Below are 23532 nucleotides of genomic sequence, written 5' to 3'. Positions count from 1 at the left end.
TAACTAACATTGTGAAGGAGGTGTCTTATTTTTCTGCTTTCCTGGTTTACAACTTCATAATTTTAGCCACCAACAGACCTGCCAAAAGAGAAGTTATCAAACACTCACACTAAAACTTTCTGATTTGCGATGATAAAATCAGGTCGTCCTCCTTTGTAGATCAGCTTGGCGTTGGCCTTCACCCACACCCAGCCACTGGACTTACTCAGGAGCCTGAAAACAGTCAGCCCGGTCTCACCTGTTTTAATCACTGTGGTAAACACAACACACACAAAAAGAGGTTGTTATAATACTTCTTGAAGTTACAAAATTTAATGTCAGACTGGGCAGCAGTTGATGTAAATTCTCAAAAGACCTAAAGTGTGACTGGTCAGATATTTAAAGTTTAAATCCAGTACCATGTTTCCCTTTTTTTATACTAATTATCATTACATAATTAACATTCTGAAAAGGCAATAAAGGCTAAATTTACAATGGCTGTCACATTAGAAACAGGAATTTTATTTTGGACTACCTTTCAAGTTACAATCCTAGACACAAAGAAGTACCCTTGGTTGCCTGTTGTTTCATTACTTCTTGCATCAAATAGTACACTAAATAATATTAATATTCATATTAGAAGTCAAGGTGAAATTGTCAATATACTGCGGATGTGGTTGTCAGCGCAGTGCATCATGTCAGCTGCATGGATGAACTGGTAGCCGGATCCTTTCATACACAGCTCAGTCTCTGAATAGCCCAGAGCGATCTTCCCCCTGGAGAGAGACAAAAAAAATACAATTACTGCCTCATGGTCATACACCTCCACTACTCAGACTAGTTTCAGATTACATCCCTGTTTATCCAGAGTCATATAAAATATGAACCCTTTTTGTGAAATGTTGTGATAATTGCTGTGTGAAGGCCTGAGTAATGGCTAAAAAGATTTTTGTTTTTGAGGTCACTTTGACCTTAAACCACCAAAGTCTAATCAGTTTGTCCAAGTGAATATTTGTACTAAATTTCTAGAAATTCCCTCAAGGAGTTACACAGATATTGTGTTCACAAGGCCAAAACCATGTTTTGTGAGGCCACTGTGACCTTGCCTTTGACAACCAAAGTCTAATCACTTTGTTTAGTTTGAGTCCAAGTGAATGTTTGTGCCACATTTGAAGGGATTCCCTTGAAGAGTTCTCAAGATTGCGTTCACAAGGCCAAAACCACGTTTGTGAGGTCACCATGATCTTTGACCTTTGACAAAGTTGCATATATGGACGGACAACCCAAAAACAATATACCTCCGGCTCTGGCTGTTGCCAGTGCTGGGGCATAAAAACGTGAAGTCTGTGCTGCTGGAATAAGAAATAAATAACAAGCAAAAAGTGCCAGTTGTCAGCTTGGAAGATGATGTTTTGAAACAGAGCATCTGCTAATTTTCTTTTGCACAGCTGATCTAAAGTGATCTTTTACCATAAATGGTAACTAAAAAAAGAAGAATGGGAGAATCTGCTGCACCTGCTATCGATGCCCATAGGGGTGAAGTCCAGCTTGTGCTTGGTTTGAAAGAGGAGCATTTTTGCTCTGATCTCCACAATAGATGGAGGCTGAACAGGCGTAGCGATGGTGAACAGTGCCAGCTGAGGTTTGTTACATGTCCCATTGTCTTTCATAAAACTCTGGCCGTGGAGGTACTTCAGTCGCCCCTGGAACTTCAGAGCCTGGTTCAGGGGAAAGGAGTATGAGACGAGTAAACAAAGATTGGGGGGGGGGGGGGGGGGGGGGGTAGTAATAGCTTAATGTGCATTAATTAGCCCCTACTATATCATAGGAACTGCATCAGATGTTGTTTGTTCAGATGTCATTATTGTCTTTTTTGACATTTTAATCTAAAATATTGTATTAACCAGGAAGCCAGAGGAGTTGTCCAGGAGGCAGCGGAAGCGACACATGAAGCTCCTCTCCAGGAAGGAAGAGTTCTCTGGGGGAAGCTGCTCAGGACTGTACATCACTGTGTTACCACAACTCTGCAAGACTGAGAACACAGACAGAGATAAAGCATCACATGATTTATGTCAAACTGATTTCTTATTAAAAAGACGTGTGCAGACTATACTCATGTTTAAATCTTGAATAAAAAAAACAAAAAAAACACACCATCTCCATCCATGCCGACAGATGGGGGGTTGAGAGCAAAGTGAAGCTGCTGTCTGAACATAGCTCGGTCATCAGTATGGATGAGCTCAAACACACTCTGGTGAACCACATCTGACTGTTGGCAGAGGAGGGAACACAACATTTCATCGGCAATTCAAGTAACTTTGTAGACATGAGGTGTTCACCACTTCAGGATCCACTTAAACTGGCTAAACCATGAGTGCTAACACAGACACTGAACATATGAAATGACAGCTCAGGTTTATACAACAGGAGGGGCATAAGGAGTTTCTACTGATATTTTGATCCCTTTTCTCTGTTGAGAAAACCTGTTAACTGATGGGTGACAAAATGAAAAAGTGGAAAAATGGATATGCCTCCATATACTGCATGATGGGTCACTGAATGCTTTGATGAATATGAGAATCATGTCAATGATAAGCCACGGCCCTAATGGACGCACAATTTCAAACCAGGTGTTAGACGGCGATCTCCACCACCACTTTGATTTAATCTGTCACTCCTCTGTTGATTGTAACTGACATGAGTTCAAAGGAGGAAAATACCACCGTTTAACAGCCAACTTTCAAGCCTAAGAAGGATGAGTGCTTGAAGAAGGCCAGCAGCTCACCTGATGGAAGCCCAGGTAGTCCTTGATGGTAGGAGAAGCGTAAAACACATATCCCTCTGATGTGACCACCATCACAAACCCGTTCAGCGCCTGCACGGGAGAACAGGTGGTCAGTTGGCACACAAACAGGTTCCTGAAAGCAGCTTAGTAAGTAAGTACAAGCAGACATGCACATACAGTGAACACATGCATAACCAATACACACAGTGATTATCAACATACAAAGATATTCCTGGAGTCTTATCTACAGATAAATATGTGGTCATGGGATATTGTTCATACTACAAGCCGTAGAGGTGCTAGCAACCTGCAGAACCGTGAGCAGTGGGAAGTTAAACTGATTTTCATCTGAATTTTATTTCCACATGTTTCAAATACTCATTAGTGTTTACTGTTGTCAGAGGACACTGTTTATCAGAGTTTATAGTAAACGGGGTCCTCTGGTGGCAAGGACGGCTCTGAATACAAACACAAAGTGAAGGGAAAAATTGAGAGAAAACAAACAACATAAACCAGCTGATTACTCTGCAGATCAGTCTCAATCACCAGAGAAATAAAAGCTGCAGATCTGACCTTCAAAAGTTGTTTTCACATTAGAATTTTCACCAGTTTTTAACAGTCAAATATACAGCAGATATGGATAATACAATACAGTTTAAGTTCCATTCTTTCAAAATTGAATATGTTTTAAATAAAAAAACATTTTTCAGTTAGTGAGATGCTTTGTAAATCCCACTGTCTGTTTATAATCCACAATAACGTCAACAGCTGCTGCTTCTCAAGGACCCTTTGTATAACCACTGCCCATTGTGATTATTTTGCAAAGCAAAGTGTGAAAATGTACGTGACAGGTGACCGTCAATAAACAAAGGTAGAGGTTTTGTTAAAAAGCACAAAAGCATGGCCGAGGCTTTGGCAACAGGCACCAAGACAAGCAGTGTCACCTGTCACAACTTCCTCCTGTGTGGATAGACCTGGTTTAGCTCTACACAACACAAGTGGTGCACAAATAAACAAAGCCTGACTATGTATTTATGCACCTGCTAGCCTCAGACTGCTCAGTAATCAATCAGGCCATGAGACGTAGCCTCAGCCTACGAGAAGAAGTCAGTCAGACTGTTTAAAGGTGGAATTACAATATTTTGAGAGTGCCTGGCTTTAATCTGTCATTTCCACTCTGACAGCTGGTGGTGGTTGGAATTAGAAATAAATCCAAACCACCTACACCTTAGACTTGTTGCTTGCTGTAAAACCAAAAGTAACAAGTCCTAAACTCGGTATGACAGTTTACAGAGGTGTTAGAATAAACTCTACATGTATGACAAATTTTAAATGTACAAATGTGACCATTTAAGATGCATTTATAGCTGTTAACTCATTCCTGTCTGGTACCTGGAGCAGCAGGTCCCCTTTAGAGAAGCCTGTTGTGTCCATGTTGTTCCCGTTGTGTCCGTTCAGTCCTGGATACGTCAGACTGTTGCTGCTGCTGCTCTTCTTCATGGTTGCTGCACACAAGGTGAGAAAACAGAGAGGGGACATCAGCAGAGGCAACATTAACATCACCGAGGTTTCAAGGATTTTAAGTAAGAATATGAACAATATCCCTCAGCTAAACTGACTCCTCTGTGTGACTGACAGGATTGAAACTGATGAAAGGCTGAGGTGGTTGGTACCAGACTCCCTGTACATGTAGAAAGGAATATATTGGCCATTAGTTGTAATGTAGTTACATTTTCTTAATTAAGATACAGAAACTGCTGAGATCCGACAACACAACAACATCACTGGAACTGAGTCCCAAGAAGAGAACTTACAACAGACAGTAGTGAAATTAACACAAACACCTTTCACTTGGTTTTAATAATTTGATATGGAAAACATAGTGAAACTGCTTCTCCTGCTGATTTACTTCACTCTCTAATGATAAACCTCATCCCCTGCCCTTGGATGGTCTGTGGGATGTTTATTTAACTGATTACATTAGAGTTGTCTTTTTCAAAGTCATTTTTCCAGAAATGTTCAAAAAGACCAGTTCACAAACCTGCACTTTAGTTCCGCGGTCTTTATTACAATAATAAATTCCTGATTAAATAATCTGAAATGCTATTGCTTGTTGTTTATTATTCTACTCATGTTGAATCAGAGGATGAGCAGGTCGCTACAGTTAATTTCAGCAACACTATTAAAAACTCATGGTTCAAAGTGACTCCCTGTGAATTTCAATATTATCTCCTCCACTTTTAATGTCTTTTCTGAGGCTGGCCTCTTATCAATCATCACTGACTCTAACAAAGTTCAGAGCCATAACCACATACAGAAAGTACTCAGTAAGATATAAATAAAGTCTGACACGTGTCCTTGTCGCTATTCCACTGAAATAAAGTATTCAACCATTTAAGTCTTAAAAAGTTATGGAAGATTTCTAAAGTAACTCTAAGATTACAAATCACACACAAAGGTTTGTTGTGCTGAATGGAAGGTTTAAACTGTGACTGTATACACTGCATTCAGGAAGTATTCAGACCCCCTCACTTTTTCCACAATTTGTTATGTTTCAGTGTCATGCTAAAATTGTTTAGATTCATTGTTTCTCTCATCAGTCTACGCTCAATACTCCATCATGACGAAGCAAAAGTTTGCAAATGTATAAAAAGGGAAACGTGTGGAGTTTGCATGTTCTCCCTGTGTCTGCGTGGGCTCCCTCTGGGTACTCCGACTTTCTCCCACAGTCCAAAGACATGCACATTAGGTTAACTGGTGACTCTAAATTGGCCATAGATGTGAATGTGAGCTTGAATGGTTTTTTGTCTCTATATGTCAGCCCTGCGATAGACTGGTGACCTGTCCAGGGTGTACCCCGCCCTTGCCCAGTATCAGCTGGGATTGGCTCCAGCCCCACGCAACCTGATTCAGATAAGTGGTATAGATAGTAGATGGATGGATGGATGAAATGAATTTGAATGATTTTAGCATGAGGCTGCAACATTACAAAATGTGAAAAAAGTGAGGGGCGGGGGGGGGTCTGAATATGTTCTGAATGCACTGCATGTGGCATGGTGCAGGGAGATGTATACAGGTCCTTAATATAGTTAACTTGACAAAGTGTCATATAACATACACTTTGAGAGGTAAACTACATATTTATGAGGAAGTTTGGAAACCATTCTGTCTTTATTCAGGCCTCTCATGGATAAAACAATCGAGTCACGTTTGAATGGAAATGTACCTCTCCATTACATACTCATTTCCTGTGACTTAAAGAGCCTGATGTAATAAGACACCACATGCATTCATTTGATTAGCTGGGTGTGAAAAACATGCCAGCCAGAGAACAAAGACAGTTTAGACAACTATTTTCAGGAAAGGGATGATGGAGACTTGGCAACGTCTCTGTTGATTTCTTATATTAGGGAAAAGTGTGAGGTGCCTGAGTGCGATAAACAGATAACCAAACCTCCAGTGTGGGAAGAAATTTCATCACTTCATCAAAAGGCAGCCCGCACCAAGTACAACAATTATTCTTCCACTGTTTGTTTGGGATTTACCTTTTTGCCTCACCTGTTAGTGCTGTACATGAAACACCTCTCACCCACCCACCCATCACATTCAGAGGAGTTGTGTTGCAATAGCTTTGTGCATTAATGGGTGAAATGGTTGAACACATCTATGCTGTGAGTCATGAGCCTGAACATGATGCAAAAATATGCAAACAAAAGTAGAAGTTAGTTAAATTAACCCTGCAGCAGAATCATGAACTTTGTTTAATTCTGAATCTGGTTATCATGAACAACTGAGGAGTTATCCTTAATTCTTATGGCTTAATATATGACTTTAAAGAGCAAAAATAATTAAACACATAAATAAATGCAAAATAAATACATTTTGGTAATGTGGTAGCGAGCTAAAGGCAAAACTCCTCTGTACCAGCCAAGGCAGTGGTAACAGATCCATCCAATCGATCATGCAACTACAACTAATCTGGCTTTAGACTGAGGTACCACCACCTACCTAATTAACATACAGATACAGAACTAAATAAATAAATACATCTAGAAATGCAGAAATACAGAAATTAAATAAATAAATGTAGAAGTACATAAATAAATCTAGAAATGCATAAATAAATAAATAAATAAATGTATAAAAAAATAAACAAATCATTAAATAAATGCAGAAATACAGAAATATTATTTGCATTCATATATTTAATAATTTTCCATTGATTTATGTCATTTTTTTGTTCTTCATAAAATCCACACTAAATGGCATACAGTACAACTGTATGACTTTGCTCAAGTGTGATACCTTTTCCTATGCAGATTGCATTTTCACATCCCTGTGACACTGTGGACGAGCCTTTTTTGAGGATCTATAAATAATCTGGATATTAGATCATGAGTGCACAGCAGAAAAAGCAAAGCCAGCTATCTGGCTTTGTCGAGCTTCAATTGTTGGTTCCTGGCCAGAAGGCAGGTTTTCTCATTGCTGGAAAACTGATCTGGCAGGCTGCATATCCGCACACACATAACACATACACAGAAATAACACACACAAGCACACTTGGTCCTCTTGCATCTGTCCCTGGGGGGTTTTTGTAAGCAATAGCCAACAAGAGTGCTTCCCTTATCTGGACGGCCACTACAGGAAAATCCCAGGATATGGCCTCTCCCAACCCGTCAGTCCAGTCCTGTCACGCAATTTCTTTAAGGAGGGAAGGGGCCCCTGAACGCACCCCTCTAACACAGACACATTGGCAGGCCACACCCCTCAGCTAGAACTCACACAGCGCTGACATAAACACCCTGTTTTAAACTCATTTTGGCCTTCAGTCAATGCAGGTAAAAAAAAAAAAAAATCAATACTCTATATTAAATTCTTGGAAAATCCCCACCAGAGCTTATCAAGTCCAATCCCTCATGTCCATCAGTTCAGAGGTTGAAGGTAAAAACAGAACAGAACAGAAATGTAAAGACCAACTTATAAAGCTAGAAATGAGGAGGTAGAATATAAAAGATGTTGGTGACACACATACACTTTTTTTCTCTCTCATGTTTTGTCCCAATTATCTTCAGTAAAGTTATTTTAAAGGTTCCATATTGAATAAAGTCTTTTTAAAGTCTTTTTTGATTATAATACAGGTCTAGGTTCTATATTAATACTGTGAAAGTATCAAAGCCTCAGTCCACAGAGAAATGCACACAGCCTGTATTCAGAAACTGAGCCTTAAAACCAGCCGTCAGGACTTCTGGAACTTTGTGATGTCACAACAAAGCAGTCACCACTCTCAGCCATGCTCCAAGCCCCACCCATCTTGACCCACCAACCTTGCAGGATTTGGTTTCTCTGAGTGTTTACCTGAAATCTGCTGTATTTTCACTCAGAAAACAGTCAGCCAATCAGAAGAGAGGCTGAGATCCTCTCTTGTAATTGGCTCACTGACTTGTTGTTACTAGAGCTCCAGAGAGAGGCCTGAGAGAGGACATGAAAAACTACAATGAGACAGTTTTTGGTTCTTAAAACCACAAATATATCTTCTAGTGGATATCAACACTTCAAATAAAACCCTGGAAAAGTGTAAAATAGGGGACCTTTATAATAATAATAATAATAATAATAATAATAACAATAATAATTATAAAATAGTTAAAGCAAGTGAAAGTACCTATGTCTGTAAGCAGGTACAAATCTATCTATACAGGCTACTTACAAATATATGTGTGCATCCATGTGTATATATAGATGAATAAGTAATTACTTTTTATCTTTTCCTTCCATTTGTGCCGCTGGGTGTATAAAATAAAAATAATAAATAAAAATAATAACAATAATTGCAAGATCATGACACTGATTAACAAATTAAGTGTAATAAAATATGGTGAAAAAATTTAATACACAACTATGCACACATATTATATAATAATAATTAATTCATGCTTCAGCAAAATATACCAGCAAATGTAGACCATGCTACTTCAAGTCCACATCTGGATAATCCAACACATCCCCCATGTATTTCTATTTCTCTACTCAGCGTTTGCGTGAGTAAGTGGGCCTCTTCGTGGCTGTCTTCTTGTTTTCATTCTAGTTTTCTTCTCCAGTGGTGAACTCCCTGTCTTTTTCCATTGCCAACAGCGTTAACAGTTTATTGCACTGTGCTGTACAGAGGTGCTCATGTGCAGTTAACACTTCTCCATGCTGCTGCAGGAGAAGGATGTTTAATGATACTTGTCCAGATCTTGACCAGAAGCTGGGGAGACATTCCTGTGAGTTTGTGGGAGGCAGTGAGGGAGGAAAACCACAGATTCCCACTAACATCAAACACAGAAACAGACTTCATAGAGCAGGAAGGGGGGGTGTTGTTCCCATGTGATCAAAATATTGCAGCAACATAATTTTAACAAGACTGCTGGACTAGCATGATTTAAAGGATCTGTAAACAAGATTAAATTAGATTTTAAACAATTATATAGCAATAAACAACTATTTCCTACATAAAGATACAGTGGAGTGATGTTGTCCTGAGCATAGAAGAAGTCATAAACCCATGTGTGGTGTAATCTCAGTTTCTCTGGAAATGTGGGATGTAAGTGTGTTTGAGTACTTTGAACTGTTGGCCCTCTCCACGTTTAAACTTACAGGCACCGCCCGCACGTGAGCTGAAAGTAACCTTCCAGAATTTCCTCCACTGAAGAAACCACTTTTTGTCTCAAAAGGGTCCGACAAAGAGAGATGAAACCAGAGCCTAGGCCGACGGTCCATGGGGACAACTGGCTCAAATTCTGGGTGGCTGGTGGACTGTCAAAACATCCTGAAAGTATTTTAAGTTGTTGCCAGCTCTATCAGCGTCTTTACCTAACGGCAATGTCTGTGTCGCTCCCGTCAGGGTCATCTGTGCAACTATAGATACAATCTCAGGCTAAATTTCTTTCCTTGTCCAACCGTGGAGCCAATACTGCTCTGTCTTTACCAAGATGGAGAACCCTACCAGCTGCTAAAGGATCCAGCTTGACTCAGAACTGTTTTTTTTCTCCTATTAACTTGATGCTACATAATGTTACATGTCTGTTTTCATTAGTGATGGCTACAGTAGCATGATAACATTAGCAGTGTTTAGTGGCCGCTTTCATTCAGCTCTATGACACCTTGCTGACTGAGAACATGAAGGGAGGCCGGAGGTGTGGCTGACAAAGCATTCATTTTGGTCTGAGATGCTGGTGGTCCAGTGTGATATCTAGTGACATTTAGGATTGTTTACAGAACCTTTAATGGCCTCTGTGTTTTAACCTCGGGTCAGGAAACACTTATTTTGACACTAAAGTCAAATGTTTTCCTCTTGAGGTGTGCTGGTGGCGTTCCGACCTGATTTATATGACATTTTATGTTTGACTAATGCACCACCATCTAACACTAGATGGATGACTGCATTCACTATACCTGAAATAGCTATGTTGATGTTGTTTCGCTCAGGTCCTGATAGAGCGGGATCATCACAGAGAGGAGATTTCCAGTGGTAACGTATTTGCTTGATCACAAAATGCGCATTTGTCATTGCACAAGTTTTTGTTCAGCAGGATCAACACTGGCACGCTGCTTACTCTGGAAATATGTGGAAGAAAACTTAGAAACCTGAGCAGACTCATCACTTTTTGGTGGCCTCAACCTAGCGTACATACATACTGTAGTTTCATTATTGCATGGGTACAGACTTATGCTGTAATCATGGGATGGTAAAAAAAAAACTACATGGGAAAGACTACATGTTTATGACTTGCAAATATTCACATCATTAAAGAGGGATGTATTATTGCAAAATTGGCTGTATACATTTACAGTATTGTTTATTAAAAGTCTTCTCTTCATACTTAGGACTTAGATGTTGACGCTTTTCACAAGTCAGAAACTAGTTACACCTCAGCTGCAAAGACTTCATGCAGATATAACAGGCTGTAATATAAGTATCTGTCCACTCTTCTTCACCTACCAGCCCTCGATATATTTACTTTATAATTAATCATTTTAAATTCTAATATAATTTTTAAATCATTGACAACTCATCTCAATCTGTACAAATGGATCTGGAAAGATTATATTTTTGCTTGTAAATAATCTATAAGTGATAAAAGTACTTGCTGCTCTATGGTGAAGCTGCCGTCAGCTTAATGTTCACGATTTCTCTTTAATGCATCCATGGTTATAACAGACAAGTCACCTGATGTGATATGAAGACATCTTTCTATCAGTCTGTGATGGGGATATCACAGTCTAGCAGATACTGTTTTCTTGTCTATTTACTTATACCTTGTTAGTCTCACTGTGTGGGACAGCTAACTTCTGTTGCAATGTTTCTAAACTATCCAACACTGCATCCTGCAACCTATAGTATATCACTGGCTTGTCAAAATCCAAGAGGGTGCTATCTGCAAAACAGTCCATGCACACTAGTTGTATGTTGTATGTTTTCCCTTTCCCTTTTTTGGATTACAAAAAAACTAAGAAGAGGCAAAGAGGACAATACAGCATCAAAACAGTGACTCTTCACTGTTGGTTTAAGCAGTCACTATACCGTATTTCACAGTAATTACATATGTTTATACAATACATTTTACAGCCAACCTAAAAGCTTCTTCCAATACTTTCAAATTCTTTTCTCAAACCACAGTGCAATCTGACACCAAGAGAGGCCCTGTTTCAGCATCAAACTATAGCTTCCTGTTTCAGAGAACAGGCCATTATAGGATTGGTGAAATGCAGAGTGTGCCTTTGATGCGAGATTCACTTCAGGCAAAACATCCCTGTCACTCAGGGTATGAGGTAGCCTTTAAAGGATTTGACATCTTTTCATCATGGGGTAATTAAGTGAAATCCAAAAAAACATAATGGGCCATTGTTTTCTACCTGCAATCTACTCTGACAATTCAGGAAAACAAATAAAAGTAAAGTTTTACATAGTTAGAATAAAATACAGACATAACTTGCTAAATGTTACATGTTGGATGGTGATAGAATAAAAAAAAAAAACAAAGAAAACCTGGAACTGAACCAAAAAAAAAAAATTTTCTGGACATGCTGTATGTTGGATTAAAATAATTTATGTAAACAGTATCTAATTTAAAGTATCAGCATACACACTGAAACTAAGTAGAGTAAAAGGAAATGCTCACACGGATTGGATGTCTGCCACATTCAGAGAGAATATAAAGCATGCCAGCAATGCATAGGGGAATATTATCTTGATTTGAAAACATTTAGTTCCAGTAGATCCTGTACAGAGATCTCTGTTCTCACGCAGATGTGCAGGAAAGGGCAGCGCTTGCAGCAAGTAACAGCCAATGAGCTGGGTCACTCTGTGCATAGGTTCATCCTCCCATCAGTCTTTTGATTAATGTCCCCGTTTACTTTCCATGACTTTAGGGTAAGGAAGCAGCCGTCATTTTGTGATCAAACAAGAGTGTCATGTAGGCATTTCAAGGAGAAGAAGGAAAAGAGCAGCTTTGGAGGGAAAACAGGTTTGCAGAACCAGCCCAAGGGTTGTTATGGACACTGGGGTAAAGGTAATAAGAATGATAGCACAGCAAATTGTGGGATTTCAAAGAGTTACTATAAAATTGCGCATTAAAATGAAAAATTATTGTTTCAGTGGTACAGGTATTTTCTTGACTGAATTTTATTTATTCATTTTTATTATATATATATATATATATATATATATATATATATATATATATATATATGCGCATGTATAAAATATTATATGGGTCTTTTATGGGTATTTGTACATTTATTTATTTTTGTTCATTTATTTATCTTCTTCTGGGAGCATAAGAGGAATCTGCAGGTGTGGGAGGGGTTAGGCCTGGTAGACCTTATGTTTGTGTATGTGTGAGTGTAACTCTGTCGTTGTCTTTTATGAGCTGTATTTTGCATTATGAACGAGATGGTTGTTTATCCTTTGGATAAACATTTTGGATAAATGTATAGAACACCTTGTTCAGGGCCCCAGAAAGACTCGAGCCTGCAGTTTTCAAAAGGTCTGTGTGTGGAGAGCAGACCTGGATGGCGAATCAAAATAAACAGTGATTATATGCTATTCAAGACACGTCGTCTGCTTTGGTGGTGGTGGTAGTGGAGTCTGAGGGCTTCTCTTTTATCAGCACTCTGAGCTATTTTTGGCTGTCCGGGCTCTTTTTATCTGCTTGAAAAGTAATGCCATCAGTTTCGGACTGGGCACACACACAGAGGGAAACAACAACAACAACAAAATAAGACAAAATTCAGGTTGCTGCTTTAGGTGTGCCTCACGTATCACGTCGCTACAGTGATTCTTATCAGTCTCCAGGCGGTCAGTCAAAGCTGCCAGAAGGCTACGGTCTGAACCAGAAATACCAACTTCGCCTCTTACACATTGTCTAACTTTAGCTCCGGCAAATCAGATATCATGTGCTTGGATATTGTAGATGCTGGTAGATGGAAATGATTATAGACGCTTGAAGTCTGGAAATATATGCAAATTATAATCAATGCAGCCAATTTACTGTCCTGAATAACAATCATAGTTTATATTTTCAAATTCCTTCCAAACTCTGACAAATTTGAACCATAGTCCTTGAATAAATGTAATAATACATCTTCTGTGTTTTTGATCCCCCAACCAAACTTTGAGTGGAACGACAGCTGATTTTGGTTCGGTGCATAAACAAACAACAGCATTTTTGGAAGACTCTAAATGTCACAGAAAGCCTTGGTGGGCGAGCTCGGCTCGAGCTCGGGTATGAAGGGAGACGTAGCTCTGTGGTTTAAAGTCAGAGAAACTAAGAACAAATCCTCCAGAGAGTGGAAATTGGAAAAAATGAAAACATGATTAAATCTGTCTCCCAGCGGTTGCTCACATTCTCACGATATACTGAAAGGCGAATCGTGGATCAAGAGCCAACAGGCAGCTGCTGTTGCCACAGTAAGATGTCCTCCTGTCACAGAGTATGACACTGACTTGACAGGTGAATTACGCTGAGGTTTTAAGAGCACATAATCCTCGTAATAAGCCGATCAGGATTCAATAATAAACAAGACGGGGCTTCCCCACATTGATCCTAAAATGTTTTTCTTACCTCTTTATTCTGTGTTTCTGTGTTATTCTCTGTTACACTTGTGTCATGTACATGGGTTTGTGTGTACATGATTCAGATATTCAAATACCAAATTATATTAAATTACAGCACATAACACAGTGTTACCACATCAACTGTGATTGCTAACAGGCCCTGGATGTTTTCAATGAGGCTGGAAAGCCAGTCCACATTTTTCTTAAATTTCTAACAGCGTCACACAAATATGTCAGCAGCAGTGATCCACAAGCCTTTCAAAATATCCTGCGCTGCCTCATAAAGTCACGCTATGAGGCGAACAACCCAGCTTACCCAAAGAGAGCTGCCAATTTCAAGGCCACTATGAATAGCCAGTTTCACTATCAGGGCTGTAAATCTCACTCGCACCCCCTAAAACTGCTTATGTTTATTCTTTTCTCTAAAGCCTTTTCTTTTACCTAACGGTTTATGAGATCTTTATCTTAAATTCTAGGCACGTCCCCACTTGAACACCCATCCCAGGCTTATGTTTTGTCTGAGACAACCCCTGAGAGTCAACCTTGGTGATCTTGTTTAGATAGAAGGCAAAAACTCAGTGTTTTGGGAATCCAAATGTTTCATCTTATCCAACTTGATATAATTAAAATCAGGGCTGAGTTTAAATATATAATTCTACATACACGCTAGAAGTTAAAATCTTATTTACACTGCACAGCCGTTTTAAACTTTAAAGGTGCCATATTTTTATAAAGTGAGATTTCCATGTCTTTTTTGATTATAAAGCAGGTCTAGTTTCTATATTGATACTTTGAAAGAGAAAGGCACACAACCCATATTCAGAAACTGAGCCTTAAAACGAGTCGTCAGGACTTCTGTTACTTTGTGATGTCACAACAAAGCAGCTGGTACATCAAAACCTACATGTTGCATATATCTGTATCTGGCCATCTGTAGCACCTATACAAAGGCAACATGCCTGCTTATATGGGTCTCTATAGCAGGAGTGGGTGGTGGTGACTGAGTTGGGCCAGCTGATAATGACAGCAGTTAACATTGGCGTTGTTTTCCACGTCTGGAGACAGCTCTTGGTGAGTAAAGGAATGAAGTATGATGCTGAACTCATAATGTTTCCTCTAGACTGGTAAGTAGACACCTGTTAATGCTAAAGTTCGTTACGTAGCAATAGCAAAACTTACAAATAGCTCCTTTAATGAGAACTCAAGAGCTGAAAAACAAAGAAATACTTGAAACATAAATCTAGGACTCTCAGTTGGTCATATGCTTGACACATGACTAATGACCTCAAATGACCTTTGTGTTTGATGAAGCATGCCCAGTTTTTTGCGGTGGAGTTGTACCATAACAGGTCTACAGTAAACATTGTTCCTGTGACTTAATTATTTCGTAAAGGTCATATGGATTACTGTTCTGTGTGTCACAACAGCCCTAGAAAAAACTTAATTTGAATGAACTCTGACCCAGGGTCTGAGAATTCAACACCTTGGCTGGAATAAAGAGAGAGTAGCCTAACTTGCAGCTCCGGTGATACCAGAGCTGTTTGATTGCTTTATTGAAAGCAGGCAAAACAAAACCCTGAGATACATGATCTCAGATGATGACATCTGATATTCCACGTAATAATGAACAGCACATTTATTTTGACCCCCATTGTAAAATTATCAAACAGCCAAGTTATGAGTACAGAACAGATCCCAGTCAGCAGCGCTTTTATAAACAGTGCCAGTGCCAACAGGTCGAGGGTGACAGGCTGTGTTTGGTGCCTGTAAAAGCATTTGTGGGCTTTCTGTTTTAATCCACACCCTAATGCCACTTTCATACAGGAGAGAGGCATTTAACCTGCATTGGACCTATTCATGTGGGACGACTATCACAGGTTAATCTCTCATTACTACTGTTAGCAGAGACTCCAGCCTGCAGTGTTAGCTACAATTTACTGCTCAACCACAGAATTATGTACAATTACATTACATAATTACCGGTTACATTTCTTTTCTCTTGTTCACTCACATGTGGAATCTTTCCCTTTCTTCTCTCTGCCTTTCTTTCTTCAAAGAGTCAATGTTAAACATTTCTTTTAAACATTATTATGACTTAATTCCATCCCTGACGACGAAACCTGGTCACCACAGCCAAACAGTGTCTGACCCATTTTTGTCCTAGCTGGAGGAGGCACAAGAAGAAATGTGTTGACCCAGATTTGACCCACATCACCATGTTACTCTGAGCAGGACATGAATAATCAGAGGGGACCATCACATACACATCAATCATAATGTGACTTAAGCTGCAGTCCAGTGATTTAGTATTACATCACAAGAGACAGATTAAAGACAGAATAGTAAGACTTAAAGAAGCAGTGGTTTAGATATATTGACTATTTAGTGGCCAAAAACTCAAAAACACTGGCTCCTTCATTTCTCATAGTGTTACTCATAGCATTTTCTCCCTGCCAGGATCTTTGTAACTCACATGTTCTGTTAAAGCTGAGATTATGTTTTTAGACTTCACAAAGCCATAATAAACTGACCTTTATGTGTAAATGTAGTAAGTAAGTAATGGAAGGTGCAGCTCATATTCTTAATATGTTAATGTGAGCGTGCACAATGTGCAGAGCTGTCATGTCATGAAAATGCCTGTGAACCTCTGATTATTAACACAATGCAAACAGATGTAGGAAGAAAACCAAAGACGCCGGAGACATGCATCACCTGTCTCATGCATTGTTTCTTTGATTGCGCTTTGAACGCTCTCTAGACCAGCGGTTCTCAAACTTTTTCACATAAAGGACCACTAAACTGACACAAGTTAGATCACAGAACCCCATCTAAAGATTTCGGTCCAAGGATCAATCATAAGATTTTTGCATTTAGATGTTTTACTAAAGAAAGTGTTTGAAACCCACGAGGGAAATAGTCCTACATTCTGTCATTGTGTTACTTGTGAATAGAATTGTCATGAAAATAAATTTGGCTTTTTTCCCTTGGAACCTCCTCACAGACCCCTGGGGATCTCCAGACCCTGTTTTGAGAACCACTCCTCTAGACCACACAAACTTCCTGTTCTTCCAGCTGACAGTCTGCTAACAGCTACTGTCTGTTTGGTGGGTCTTTCTCTTAAAAACCAATGAAAATTTTGAGGTGGAGGGGGCATCTTCAGCCAATCACTAATGGACTCTGCTTGCAAGCACTGAAACATAAATATTATTAAAAAGATCTTAAAGATCTAAGAAAAATAAATATAACCGACCCTCAAATTGTCCATGACTGTCTAAAGAGAATGAGTAAACTTAAAAAAAAATTCAGATTTCACTTTTTTTCCAGCAAACTTTCCAAATGAGCTCAATGTTCTACAAAGAGCAAATGCCACTGCAGTTGTTAGCCTTCCCCACAGTTCTAATGTTTATTTGTGGTCCAAAATCCAAAATCTGACACGAGACTCAGTTAGCTGGAAAACAGCACTACATTCACAAGTAAAACTGATTAGGGATGTCATTTTTTCCAAAACAACTACACATGAATCCACCACCATAGCACCAGACTTTTAAATCAGTGCACACATTCAACAGGAATTTCAGGTTTTCTATGCAAAGTCCAACAAAATAATTTTGGGTGGGCTGCCTGGTTTTACAAACACAGGTAGTTGACTCAGTGCTGTAGAGAACGAGAGAGAGAGTGAGAGAGAGGAAAACTTTCATTTCAGTTTTCTGTGGATGTTTGTGTTGGCAGATGTGACTCTGGTGCGGGGATGTTTTTGCTAGACCTTTGACTGGAGCGCAGTAGGTCAAAGTTGGGACAAAGGGAAAAGAAGGGGAGTTACTGTAAATGAAGATGGTAGTGTCCTGGCATTGGTGAGGGACAACCTAAAAATATTGCAAGTGTCTCACCTCATTTTTAATTTCTACTTGTTTGTATAGGCTGTACAGGCATACATGAGGTGTGCATATTCTCATCGCACACTCCTCTTTTACCAGTACTAGTTCATATGTGAGAAATGGCATGTGCATAGTTTTAATGTGTATGTACTGTCTGTACATCTGGCCCCAGGTGTTTGACATGTCTACACTGATATTTCACATGTGCTGTCAATCTAGGTATACAGTTGAGGCAAACCATGCAGAACCTGCTGTGCATGGACAACAGTTTTTTTTTAATGATTCAAAACAATTTTTTTCAATAATGACATATTTTGCACCTGTAACAAAAGACTGTCAAAAGAACGCAAAGTTTCCACTCTCTTGATAAAACACATGTTGTAGAAGAATCAAGCTGTAGAAATGAAAACATCTGAGTTATGCTCCCTGGAATTAATCAGCTGCATGTTATGAACCACTTCAAACTAATTTCAAACAGGTAATTGAAGCTGAGGGGAAAGTTTATCAAGAGTTAGAAATGTCACGTTGTAAACACAGGTGTGCAAAGTTTATGGAAACAACTATCTGAAATGATTACACAATGGCGCAACTCCAGCACTTCAGCCTATCTTGTCTGCATAGCAAGAAGAAAACTAGGCAAGAGGGTGTGAGAACAAGCAGCACTGGAATGTCACAACTCCTCTAACAGCACGTAACAAGTCCATTCACACTGAAAACAACTTGGCAAGTAAGGGAATCGCAGTCTGCAGCTCTAACTTATTGATATATTTAGGTTTTCCTCTTGTTACATTCATCATTTCACTGGGTTAACATAGCTAGCTATGTAAAAACTACCTGTGTAATAACAATACATGTCATTGTGCTTATTAGGTGGCACTGAATACATTATAGAAGGACAACTGGCTTTGTGTACTATCACCCTCTTGGACAAAAAAATATAGAAAATGAATGATAAAGATGTCTAATCTGGATAATATCATGATGCTGCAACACATTTTGTGTGCATTTAGGCTTTCACTTCACGACAACACTTTGATTAAAAAAACACACCCTTGCTAGCATAGTAGTAAACCAAAGCTCATACAATTATAACTAGTCAAAGCAACTTCATTTGTATGTTTCTGGCTAGTAAGATTCACATGGATTTTTGTTGACAGACAGAGCCCACACTTAGTGCAGTATGTCCAGTATAACTCCAGGGTCACCAAGGCTGAATAATGCACAGACAGTAAGCAACAGAGACAAGACACATAAATTCTACCATCAGTGATGCCAAGAGGCACTAAAGCAACTTACTCAGCACCTCGTCTGCCAACACCTCAGCTAGTCTGTTTAACACAAAAGAAAACTATCATTTGCAGGTGGTGGAGATTTTATATGCGTGACTCACACATACAATTGACTCACGCACTTGACTCATCAGATTTCCAAAGCCAGGGTGCCTGCAAGTCTAATCAACTTACCGTAAAGACTAAAAAAACATTTCATTACATTTTTTGTGACTATTGTAGGTGCTGCTGGCTGAGAGGGTGAAGTAAGGTTGCAAGCACTGAGGATGTGTTGTTTCCTAAAACCAGATTCCTGCATGCTTCTCATTCCTGCCTTGGCTGTCAAAGTTCCTGCCAGTATATTTGCATGTGCTACTCTACACGTACTTCCAGTTTCAGCACTTGGAAGTGCTGTTCTGGTTTCCCCAATTTTGTATAATCCATTTAACAAACTAATTCTAGGGAACTCACTCTACCCATGTTTTTGCAGCTTATGACTTAATATAGTTTTAATTTAATGTAACAATGCACACGCCTTAAAACTAAAATTCTTTGCCAATGGAACAAAATGTTTCCTATGAATTTCAGTAACATGCAATTATTCTGAGTCAGCAGTTACCATGTGTCAGTCCAGACATCATTGTCAGGTTCATAGAGTGCAGTGTCATATGAGAGCATTGAGGCAGAAGGACTTATTAGGATCTCATTCCCCATGTCCACATCTCGTGTTATTTGGAGAGACACAGTTGACATTTTTAGAAAAACTTTGGAAAAACTATTGTGGTCTTGGTTGTTATTTGACCCGAGCTATTCCTCACCTTTGAAGTAGCTCTTGACCCTCAGGTATCCCACACTGAGGCGAAGGACTGACAGTTTGTCCAGGCGAGAGCGAACATCATCGGAAAAGGGCAGGAGGTCCGTCAGGCGGTCCAGCTCCCCATTCAGCCGATCCCGGTGTCGCTTTGAAGGGTTTGATTTAACAACTTCATTGGCCTCAGAGATCTTCTTTCTGTGGAGCAAAACCACAATGACAAACAAAGCTGGTTATTGAAGTGTTGAATATACTGATCGAAGACGCCTGTCATTAACACTGCATGGACAAAGACTGATTCAATTCAGGCCTGGATAACTGGCCCTGCCAGGCCATGGAAGCTGTTGTGGGATGCAGTATGACACATGCTAATTAAAAATGAGACACATTTACTATTAGCAATGTTTCAAACAGCGTCAGACCTACTCAGGGAAAAAACAGACTGTAATAAAAGTTACTGCCGTTCCTCTGAGTCAACATCAGCTCCATTGTTAGAGTGCTCAATACAGGAGTGCTGTGAATGCATGAGAGCTGCTGAATGTCAACACAATAATCATTATTTTATCTTCAGGAACAAACCAGTATAGCAACAGAGTCTAGTGACAGTAATTAGCACCGTGCTGTACCACATGATACTGAACAGAGAAGGTGAATCTGACAGTGAGAGAACATTTATCTCCTTAGCATATTTACCCTATTTTTAGCTTTATATCCCTCTTGGTTTGACACAATATTTATTTCATAACACATGCAAAGTTGTCCATTTAAAATCAGGCATGGGCCAATAGTCAATAATATTAAATATCACAATATTTCCCGCCACATGTGATGTTTTTCATAAAATCTAGTCCGCGCTTCTGCCGAGTCCAACCCTCACATCACTGCTTTGCTTACTGTGCACTGTACTTTGGCATGTGATAAATAACACTTCATAAGCTGCATCACTAACCTAACCTAACCCTAACCCTGTATTACTGAAATTGCCCCTTGCAATAATATCCTATATTGCTATATTTGGACTCGAATGTATCGAGAATATTTTGGATGTTGCCCAACCCCTTATAGTAATGGAGACTTTTTACAGTGATTCCCTCATTCTGTTTACACTCAACTACCTAGCTAAAGCAGCTAACTGTTTACTACCAACCTGAAAATAAAGTAATGCCGTAAACCAGATTGTTTATCTTGAGAAAGACAAACCAGTCTGTTTGGTCTTCTTGAAGAAAAAAAAACAGTCCGCTCACTATATTCTCAAACATGAAAACAAGACTTTCTCAGAGGAAATAATTTTCAGTCCAGAGTAAATAGCGCAGACAGCAGCACGCAAAATATACAAAATTACCACAACTCCATCCAATGGCTACTTATGTAGTTTGTCAAAATGGGATCCAGTTTTTTACCGTGACAGCAGCTTTATTTGCTATGCTTGACTTTCTCTTGACCACCCATGCTCAAAGCACAAAACACAAACTCATGAGGCACGCTGGAGATACATGTCATTACTCACAAATCAGACACACATGCTACGCCGGGAGTGAAACCAAGTGTCAGTGAAAGGGAGCAAATTGGGACGGCACACGACACCACTGCTGTAGTTTCTCCACCACACACCTGCTGACGGAAACACAGAGCGGCTTACAGCTCTCCCAACAAGCCTAAAGTCTAAATGAATATCTCATAATTTATTTTGCATTCTTCTTAACTTTTGATGTATTTGTTTACTTTGTTTCTGTTTGTTTAGTCTCTCAAGCACATGAGTGTTTACTCTATTTTCTCTCTCTGTCTCTCTGTCTTCTCTCTTTCTCTCTTGTAGTTTTGTGGTTTCTCTCCTCTGGCCTCCTGTTGCTCCCTGCCTTCTGAAGCTTCAGTTTGGATATGTGACTGCAAACCACCTTCTGCCATCATGATCCTTGCCATGATTATAATTTTTTATCATTATTCTTATTACTTTACATTTCTGTGGAGCTTGCATTGTGCTCCTTTCTGCCTTTCTGTTTCACCCTCCTAAAAGGAAGCTTTTCCTCACCACTGTTTGCTTGCTCATGATGGGAATTGTTGGATCACTGTAAGTTATATTAAAAAGAGTACGGTTTAGACCTGCTCTATAGGAAAAGTGCCTGGAGATAACTTGACTTAGCAAGTTCAGTCTAGTCAATGTAAAATGCTTACATCTCATAATTGTTGGGAAACAGTTCTTGGATGAGTCAAAGTTGTCTCTTGCACAATTCAGCATCTCTAATGCGCCAGTTTCCTTGATGTATAACTGTGCAGAATGAGTGGTGAGTCTGATGAGGTTGTGTGTGTTGATAAGCAATGTTCCCTTCTCTGCTGTTTAATCTTATTTAAATGAGCAAATCCTGACAGGTGCCAATCGCTGTCAAAAACAAATATTTAAATACTGACAAAACTTTGCAGTGTGTGAAAGAGATTCATATTATATATATATACGTGTATATATATATATATATGTGTGTGTGTGTGTGTGTGTGTGTGTGTGTATATATGTATATATATGTGTGTGTGTGTGTGTGTGTAGATATATATATATATGTATATATATGCTCTCATTTTTATTAAATATTAATTAGCATGGTTAATGAATTTCATTGGTGACTGGTCAGGTCAAATATTTACTAGGTTATTATGCAAATACTGAGAATGAGACTGATAGTGGAGTTCTTTAAACTCACTGACACCCAGATTACCGCTTGTCAGATGTTGTCTAGCAGGGGGAACTAATCAGAGGTCTATATTCCATGGCCAAATCTAATCACGTTAAATCACTTGGTTTCAGCCCTAAAATGCATCAGAATGTCCTTAGCATCAACAGCTTCTCCAGGTCAACTATCTGCAGTTTCAGGCTTCAAATTCTCTGCCGCTGCCTAAATTTCTCTCTTTACCGAAACTTTGGTTAATGATAGGCTATTAAATTTCCTCCTCTGCTACTGAATAGTCTGCAGGGAATAGGGCCTAAACTCAATTGCTGGCTCAGACCCGAGCCGTACCTTCTCAGAAATGGAGCAGGACTGATCTCACTCTCGAGAAATGCCTCGCAGAGACAAAAGCCAGCATTCAGAACCACTTTTTCCACCTTGATTTGCTATGGATCACGGGGTTGAGCAGCAGACATCAGGGCGTTCATTGTAGAACAGAAAGATGGTTTACCTCATTCATCGATTCCTATTGGGATTCCTTATCTCCACAGCAGAAGACTAGAAATGAACCCAAGAAATGAACCCAAACACCTCTGCCCCAAATATATATGGCCGCCCATGTTGGACTCAGTCTGCTGTGATGACACTGACACACATTTGTCTGCTTAACGCAGAGGAAGTGTCTGCCAGATCCAGAGGGATGACTCAGCAGCCCAAAAGAATGAAAAGTGTGTTTCTATACACATGTTTGGCTGCAGAAAAACAAGAACTGCAACTTTGGAAGAAGGATAGTTTACAAAAGCAGCCTACACAACAGCTTTCCAGACAGAGAGGCAAAAATAGAACAGGAACTCACACAAAACAACATATGTTATACATGACTGTACAAGAACAGAGACAATGACTGAGTTACAACAAGAGCGCTTCAGTTTACCAATATCCTGCAGAGCCGAGTGGCAGCAATTATTGTTGAACACTCAAAGTGTTTTGTAGTCACACAAACCAAAGTTTTTCTCTGACTTTCTGCTCGTGCTGGGAAAAAAAACCCACTCTTGTTCACTC

At 39.4% G+C, this 23532-nt stretch overlaps 1 protein-coding gene across 2 annotated transcripts in view; it reads right to left on the bottom strand.

Moving 5' to 3' along the window:
• The window catches only part of LOC139623774 (aryl hydrocarbon receptor-like), a 33692-nt gene that overhangs the window by 5695 nt on the left and 4465 nt on the right, over positions 1-23532 (bottom strand). For both annotated transcript variants that reach the window (XM_071482277.1, XM_071482286.1), the window contains exons 2-9: positions 19824-20014; positions 4157-4269; positions 2765-2854; positions 2134-2248; positions 1884-2011; positions 1495-1697; positions 646-755; positions 109-250 (exon numbers count right to left, since the gene is read on the bottom strand). In XM_071482277.1, coding sequence (XP_071338378.1) covers positions 109-250; positions 646-755; positions 1495-1697; positions 1884-2011; positions 2134-2248; positions 2765-2854; positions 4157-4269; positions 19824-20014 — 1092 coding nt within the window. The remainder of the gene's footprint in view (positions 1-108; positions 251-645; positions 756-1494; positions 1698-1883; positions 2012-2133; positions 2249-2764; positions 2855-4156; positions 4270-19823; positions 20015-23532) is intronic.

This window comes from Trachinotus anak, unplaced genomic scaffold (genome assembly GCF_046630095.1).
Source record: "Trachinotus anak isolate AG129_WGS33_773 ecotype Australia unplaced genomic scaffold, CSIRO_AGI_Tana_v1 ptg000001l, whole genome shotgun sequence".
Classification (NCBI taxonomy): domain Eukaryota; kingdom Metazoa; phylum Chordata; class Actinopteri; order Carangiformes; family Carangidae; genus Trachinotus; species Trachinotus anak.
This window is presented reverse-complemented; position numbering and strand designations above follow the sequence as displayed.